This window comes from Austrofundulus limnaeus, unplaced genomic scaffold (assembly GCF_001266775.1).
Source record: "Austrofundulus limnaeus strain Quisiro unplaced genomic scaffold, Austrofundulus_limnaeus-1.0 Scaffold344, whole genome shotgun sequence".
Lineage (NCBI taxonomy): Eukaryota > Metazoa > Chordata > Actinopteri > Cyprinodontiformes > Rivulidae > Austrofundulus > Austrofundulus limnaeus.
Window position 1 is genome coordinate 229,406 of NW_013952746.1, and position 8,293 is coordinate 237,698.

General features: G+C 43.3%; 1 protein-coding gene across 1 annotated transcript in view; it reads left to right on the forward strand.

Annotated features, from left to right (window-relative positions):
- The window catches only part of LOC106527836 (DNA (cytosine-5)-methyltransferase 3B), a gene marked incomplete at both ends in the record, with an annotated part of 17,647 nt that extends 14,670 nt beyond the window's left edge, over positions 1–2,977 (forward strand). The window contains 2 exon segments of the mRNA XM_014022830.1: positions 2,617–2,775; positions 2,870–2,977. Coding sequence (XP_013878284.1) covers positions 2,617–2,775; positions 2,870–2,977 — 267 coding nt within the window.
- Between the last annotated feature and the right edge of the window lie 5,316 nt (positions 2,978–8,293).

Genomic DNA, 8,293 nt, shown 5'->3' on the forward strand with positions numbered 1-8,293 from the left:
ACACACACACACACACACACACACACACACACACACACACAGTACAGTCCAAAAGTTTGGACACAGCTTCTCATTCAAAGATTTTTCTTTATTTTCATGACTATGAAAATTGTAAATTCACACTGAAGGCATCAAAACTATGAATTAACACATGTGGAATTATATACTTAACAAAAAATTGTGAAACAACTGAAAATATGTCTTATATTCTTCTAAGTAGCCACCTTTTGCTTTGATTACTGCTTCACACACTCTTGGCATTCTCTTAATGAGCTTCAAGAGGTAGTCACCTGAAATGGTTTTCACTTCACAGGTGTGCCCTGTCAGGTTTAATAAGTGGGATTTCTTGCCTTATATACCATACTCTTGGTACCTTATACCAATAGAGCATCTTTGGGATGTGGTGGAACGGGAGATTCACATCATGGATGTGCAGCTGACAAATCTGCAGCAACTATGTGATGCTGTCATGTCAGTATAGACCAGACTCTGAGGAATGTTTCCAGTACCTTGGTGGATCTATGCCACCAAGGATTAAAACAGTTCTGAAGGCAAAGGGGGTCCAACCTGGTACTAGCAAGGTGTACCTAATAAAGTGGCCGTGTGTTCTTCCACTTATGACTGCATAAATTTAAGACTCCTCCTTTTTATCGTCACAAAAAAACTCAAATTTCATGACTGTATGCAGTCAGTGACACATTATGATTCCTAAWAATGTTTTACTGAATTACACACAGTCTTAATAAAAAAAATAAGTTACTTTCTCTCAGCTTCTCCATCTCCTTATTTCTCTGAAGAACAACACAAGTTTGCACCACACTTTAGAAAACGAGGGAGCAACTTTATTGTTGCATTTCATGATTAACTTTTGGAAATTTATTTACATCTTTTTACTGTTCATGCTGTCATTAACAGACATTATGTATTTTATGTAGTATATTTAACTAATCTCTGCTAACTGACCAAAACAAAAACATATTAGAACTCTTAAATGTTGCCAGTACAATTTACATTACATGTAAAATAGATTAAATTTGTTGTTATCACAACAATCACATTCACTTGAAATCAGAGTTTATTAGTTTCACTAGAATAAGACAATCAGACAGCTGTCAAACAGAAAGAAGCTTTTCGAAAGGGGAAGTGGATTGTTTGGTGGCAGTAAAAAGAGGATAGTAAGACGTTTAAAGGAGCCTGTCCACCTGGCTCTGTGTTAGTACAGGTGGCCATGCGAGCACACAGAGACTGGCTGTGTTTGCTCTGTTTCTGTAGGTTTATTCATGTCATCAGGACCAGGGCTCTGTAAAACAWACACACTGCATGTGATTGGAGAGACACATCTATGACTGTGTTACTTCTACACAGACACATTTAACGTGCCTTTGTCTGGGCTGCTGTGCTTTCTTTGGTTCTTGTGGAAGTTGTACCTCACAGAATGTTTTTGACTGTGTATTCTGGCTGTTATGTAGCCAAATCTTTTTAAAAACCACTAAACAGGTTGACTCAAAGAACTACTGATTGCTGCCACATTTAATCAACCTTAGAAAACACTACAATTGTTCCAGTTCAGTCAGTATTAAAGGTATTGAGCTAATATGTGGTGTGGTAGTAGCTGAAAGTCCTCCCCAACCTGTARTCGGATAGATTGCCCAACATCTGGACTTAAAACGTTGCCATTAACGATTAGCGTTAACTCTGTCAGTAAAGTAGCTCATGACCCACTGGATGGATTTTAATTAAACATTCAGAAAATCATAATTTTTGGAGTTAATTAATTTAAAGGGCCAATATTATGTGTTTCTCAGGCATGCATTTAAAAACAATACCATAATAAAGTATCTATGTCACCTTTAGCTGTTATTAAAATGCTGTTTTTATGTTTAAATAGAAAATAAACTTATCTTCTCATCACTTCCTTTTCTAAACGCCTTGAAATTGGCCTCTGTCTCTTTAAGAACCACCTTCTGCTTCTGTCCTGTCCCCGTCACCGGTTGGGGGTTGGGGGAGTGGTTTGTTTCACCCATGAGCTATGATGCAGTTTACTTGGCATCTGAAAATACATTTCCTCAAAGGTACTGTTTTTTGAATCTGAAAAGAGTTTCACTGAGTGAGAAGTAGTGTGGAGAGCAGCGGACAGTATACACCCTTACTATGAAAAGTCTGTGCGAAAACGACTGCCGATCGACCGCGTGACCGCGCGTCGACCCGTCGGCGTCGGAGCGAGTATGTTTCAGGCTTAAGTTTCACTTTCACTTTTGCTCTGTTACTGCCGAGAGCCTGCAGGAGTCATGGGCGGGGGTGTGTGGGGAGGGGGGCAGGGGGTGCGCTCTAACATGAAGAAGTTCAGCTTAAAGACACGTCCCAGAGGTGTTTCTGGTCCCCACCTGTCGTTTTGCTCCTCAGCATGGCTTCATAAAAACACTGCAGGATTTCTCAAACATGCATGAATGAGTCAGAGCAAGGCTTTGATGTTTTTTTTATGAGTATAACATAATAATATGATATAAAATTCAAAAAAGTTGATTTTACATAATTCAAGGTGGCTTCCAAATGTCACTGTCATGTTTTGCATTAACTAAGTGGTTTGTTTCATCTCTCTCCCTCCTTTCTCTGCAGGACAACAAAGGTTTTGGAATTGGTGAGTTAGTTTGGGGAAAGATCAAGGGCTTCTCCTGGTGGCCTGGAATCGTGGTGACTTGGCGAGCCACTGGCAAACGACAGGCCAGCCATGGCATGAGGTGGCTGCAGTGGTTTGGAGATGGCAAGTTCTCTGAGGTAGAGATAGAAAACCAGACAAATGGAAAAAACGGATTGCGACAACAAAAYGCTTGTGCATTTATCTGTGATTGTGATCTCTTTTTTTTTTCAGGTTTCTGCCGACAAACTGAACTCCCTCACAGCATTCTCCAAGTTCTTCAACCAGGCTTCTTACACCAAGCTGGCTTCTTATCGCAAAGCTATCTTTCAAGCACTTGAGGTAAATTTAAAGTCTTATTTGAGAGCGTTCTTGCTGCAGCTGTTGCTCTGACTGACAACTGGCAAGCTGGAGTTAGATTAAACCATCTGAATACTGTTGCCTTACTTTTAGCTTAAGAAGTGTTATTTATAAAATGTAGTTACTGGATGTACATCTACGGCTGTTTTGGAAACAAAAAGTATATAACTCTCCCTTAGGCTTGGCTGGTATTAATGACATATTGTGGTTATTGTGGTATTGAGGAGGCAGGGCATAGGGTGAGATGGAGGCAGATGATCCGCTGTGGTGAACCCTAAAGGGAGCAGGCGAGAGAAGGAGAAGAAGAAGAAGAAGAAGAAGAAGAAGAAGAAGAAGAAGAAGAAGAAGAAGAAGAAGAAGAAGAAGAAGAAGAAGAAGAAGAAGAAGNCACTCATTTTCACACTTTCCACTCCTGACACCTCAACAGTACCTCCCGCCTGCTCCTCTGCAGTGGGCTCCTCCGCTACCACTGCAGGTTCCGCAGCCGCCTCGGGATCCTCAGCCGTGGCAGCGGGATCCTCCGCTGCTCCAGCCTTACCAGGTCCGCTCCCCACCTGCTCAGCAGCAGCGGGCTGCTGCTTTGCACTCGGCGGGGCCGGCCCAGCCCTGTCGGGACACATTTTAATAATGTGRCKCTCCTGACCGCAACCGAAACATTTCATGCTAGAGGATGTAGCAAACAAGATGTAATCAAAATCATCTACTCTAACATGAAATTTAAGGTTGAGTTCCTCATCCTTTCGATTTAATACCATAAACAGTTGTCTCCTATGGGAGACAACATGTTTAAGTAAAGGTGATTTGCACCCAGAGGGTACTTTTTTCACCGGTGATACTACCTTACCGTATCGGGACAGCTCTTTAATCAAAAACTCGTCACTTATGAACGGAGGTACATTTGATAAAGTAACTTTAGTTGAGGGCAATGTTAGTTGCGTCACCTGTAAAAACAAGCCTTTCACAGAAACGCCCACCTCCACCAAGCGGTGAGCCTGCTCGACCTTCTCAACAAACAAAACGACAGCTCCGTTCATGCGAGCTGCGGATCTAATGGACCCATGTCCAATCACCTCCCCAACAGCGAAACAAACTTCCTCCACGCTGCACGGAGAACCAGCGCCCACCTTGACACCGTTCTTCCGTGTCAGCGTAGAGAAAGTCCCACCACCAGACACCATAGCGTCGTCAGACGCCGGCCAGCCAGGCACACTTGACGGCCACACCCGAACCCAAACAAAACAACCCTAAAAAACGTGACAAAACTAACACTAAATCACAACTAAACAATTAACATAAACACTCAGTGAAAAAACAGTAAGAAAAAACGGCAAGATAGTGGTTAAATACTCACTTTTTTCTCACTCTTCTTCAGCTCTCCACTCACCCTCCTCTCACAGGAAGAAGAAGAAGAAGAAGAAGAAGAAGAAGAAGAAGAAGATTTTTGATTTTTACAAAAACATTTATTAACAATTATCTTGCCAAAAATAAATATAGACTTCACACAATTAAATACACAAACAGGAAAAAACAAACAAACAAAAAACAACACAAAACAAACAAAAAATATTTACACTAGCAGTTTGTTAAAAACTAATTCTTTTTCCTCAGAAATGTTGCACAATACATTATTGAAACCCCACAATTTCAAGAAGCTATTTAGATCTCCAGTGGCTCTGTGGAAGCAAAACTCTAACCTRAACRTGGCCTTGACATTACATTTCRACAGAGCCACTYCATCAAGRTGAGGTCCATCCTGCAACTTGTCACGTCGTGTTTTATAAATAGCCATTTTTGCTTCTGCAATTAAATAATTTAAAAGGCGGGATTTAAAACTTGTGGCTCGACTGTAAGGCACACCGTATAAGAAAATAGAACTAGTAAAAACRATGCTAAAAAGGCTAAAAAATCTCGCTAAAAAATAAAAAGACCAGTCAAACGTGTACAATCCATAAAAACGTGAAAAACACTCTCGGACAAACTGCAAAACGGACACTCYTTTAAAACCCCAGGACTGATGACTGATAAAAACGAGTTTGTAGCAATGGCGCCATGAAGGATCCTCCACTGTAGGTCACCAGTCCTCTTTTTTATTGGAGGCTTGTATAAAGTCCTCCACTGTGGTTTCAGTTCTCCAAATTTGCCACTCCAGACACAGCTTGGCCTTCCATCAAGAGTCCTTCTGTTCATGATTTTGACACTGCATTTGTACAGTGCCTTTGGACTGGCCTTACATAAGTCCATTACTGGTACGTCACTCCGCAGTAGGGGCCCACTGTCTTGCTCGAAGCCTGGATCTAGGACCACGTCCGGAAACAGATCCTTCGGGTCAGGCAGGCACTCTTTTGTTGTTTGTAGCTGCAGGAGCCATCTCTCCTCAGCCGTCAGTCGCTCTGTCAGTCGCTCTAGGAAGCGCTTTACAAGTCTGGTGGACCGGACCCCGAGCAGCGAGGCAACCTCCAGGACGTCAGAAAACTCTGGGCCGGCTACCTGCACTAGACGCTGTAGGGTCACCGTCCCAGACCTGAACAATGCCTCAGACAGTCCCGGCACGCTGCTGTCAAGGACGTCCAGTCTCGCTCCACATACCAAAGGTTCTTCTAAAAGCCAATACAGAGAATTATATGTTTTTGCTCTTTTCAATTTAAAAAGAGCACAGGATTTAAAAACACCCTGATAYAACTGAGGCAACCCCTTTAACTTTAAAAGACTAAAATCAGTTAAAAACAGAGCAGCATCCAGGCCCAAAAAATTAACATGTCTGAGGATGTAACTGGCCACAACTGTCCACACAGGAGAGCTTGTTAAATATTTCTGTAAAAACTGTAAACGAAATGTAGCTGTTCTACTGGCCAGGTGGACAAGGCCCTGGCCCCCCTCCTCTCTCGGTAAAAACAAAACAGACTGTGGCACCCAGTGTAGCCCAGTCCAGAAGAAATGGACCATTTCTGACTGTATTTTCACTAGCAGGCCAGGTGGTGGGTCTAGGACAGAAAGCTTGTGCCACAGCTGTGATGCTACAAGGTTGTTCAGGACTAGCACTCTACGTCGATATGACATTTGAGAGTGCAGCCATTTCCATTTTGACATTTTATTTCTTATTTTTTGCTCGACATTTTCCCAGTTTTTACTAACAACATTTTTGCTGCCTGAAAAAACACCAAGATATTTAAAACCATCTCTTTTCCAGGTAAGACCTCGAGGGAGAACTGGGAGCCCATCAGACCACTCGCCGACTGCCAGGGCTTCACTTTTTCCCAGTTCACCCTCGCAGCAGACAGTGCAGAGAATTTCTCTGTGATATTGGTTAAAATGTTGACATCTTGTCGATTTTTTATAAAAACAAAAATATCATCAGCGTAGGCAGATAAAACCATACTGTTATTAAAACCAGGTAAAACCAGACCATGAACACTCGAGTGTATTTTCTGGAGGAGGGGTACCTGGGAGAGTGCGTAGAGCATTCCCGAGAGCGCGCAGCCCTGTCGAACGCCTCTACACACCCTAAAAGGAGCACACAGGCTACCGTTGATCTTCAGCACACTCTCAATGTCACTGTACAGTACCCGAATCTTGGCAATGAGACCCTCGCTAAAACCAAACCCCCTCATGGTTCTCCAMAGMAAGCTGTGTTCAACGCGGTCAAATGCCTTTTCTTGATCTAATGAAATCAAGCCAGTTTTTAAASCTAATGGACCGGAYACCTCCAAAASGTCCCGWATCAGGTAGATGTTATCTACCATGGACCTGCRYGGGACGCAATAYGTCTGATCCCGGTGGATGACCTGCTCCATAGCTTTCCCCYGCCTGGTGGCCAGGGCCWRGGAGAGGATRTTGTAGTCGGTGCAGAGGAGTGACACAGGARGCCAGTTCTTGATGTCCTGCAGGTTACCCTWTTTGGGCAGCAGGGTGATGACCGRCCTGCGGCAGGACAAGGGGAGTGAACCAGTGGACAGACTCTCATTGTACACCTCGAGCAGGTCTGTGGCCAGAATGTCCCAGTAGGTCTTGTAGAACTCAACTGTGAGCCCGTCTATGCCCGGGGACTTCTGGCCCTGCATGCTGAAGAGGGCTGTGTGGAGTTCTTGGAGCCCCAGGGGGCGCTCCACGTCAGAGTTGGTATCCTCGGAGACCTGGGGTAGTTCGTTGCAGAACTCCCTGAACAGTTCCTCGTTCTCCCTGTATTCACTGTGGAATAGAGAACGGTAAAACTCTACAGCCCTCTTCCTGATCTCACCTGGTTCACTCAGTTGCTTCCCTGTGTCTGACATCAAAGAGTGGATCAGCTTCCTCTGCCCATGCTTCCTCTCCAAGCTGAAAAAGAAGCTATAGAGGGAGCATCCATCTCCATGATGTTCTGGATCCGGGACCTGACCAATGCGCATTGGACTTTACTCTCCAGCAGGTTTGCTAAAGTTATTCTTTTAGATTTGAGAGCTTCAATATGCTCTCGATTTCCTGTGAGTTCACTAAGTCTTTCTAATTGCACGATGTTTATCTCCAGATCTCTGATAGATCTGGTAATGTCACAGGTGACATTCAGAGTGTGCTGTTGACTCAGCAGTTTTATCTGTACTTTTCCGTAGTCCCAACACTGTTTAAGACTGGTAAAATCAGACTTTCTTTGTCTAAAAACAATCCAAAAATAACTTAAAACCTACTTAAAACCCCGATCATAAGTTAAGGCTGAGTTAAAATGCCAGTAAGCGCTTCTAGGTAAAATGTTTTTGAAAAAACACTACCTAAAAGCAAAGAGTGATCTGTAAAAGCCACCGGTAAAATCTAGCATGTTTTAAATACATTAAAATTGTGTTTAAAACAATAAAAACGATCAAGACGGGCTAAAGAAATTCTATTTTCTTTAATGTGGGTCCATGTGTACTGCCTGGAGCCTGCATGCATCCTTCTCCATATATCCACCAGACCATTAGATGAGACCAGCTGCDGCAGAGCATGTTGGGCTGCTGGATGCGGCTCTGCATGATTACGGTCTAAAAACTCGTTTTCAGTGCAATTAAAATCCCCACCTACAAAAACATAATCCTCAAACCCACAATCACCCAACCGTTCCCCAATTTTCTCATAAAAGCGCTTTTTCTCTGCATTGGTGATAGGAGCATAAATTTTAATAAAAACTATAGTAAAACAATCAAACCTTGTCTGGACTGAAAGACACCTCCCCTGAATAACATGTTCAATTTCTATAGAGTTTGGGGTGAACGCTCCAGAAAAGAGGAAGCCCACCCCTGCACTCTGGGAGGTGCCGTGATTTAAAAAAGACCCCCCCCCCCCCCCCCCCCC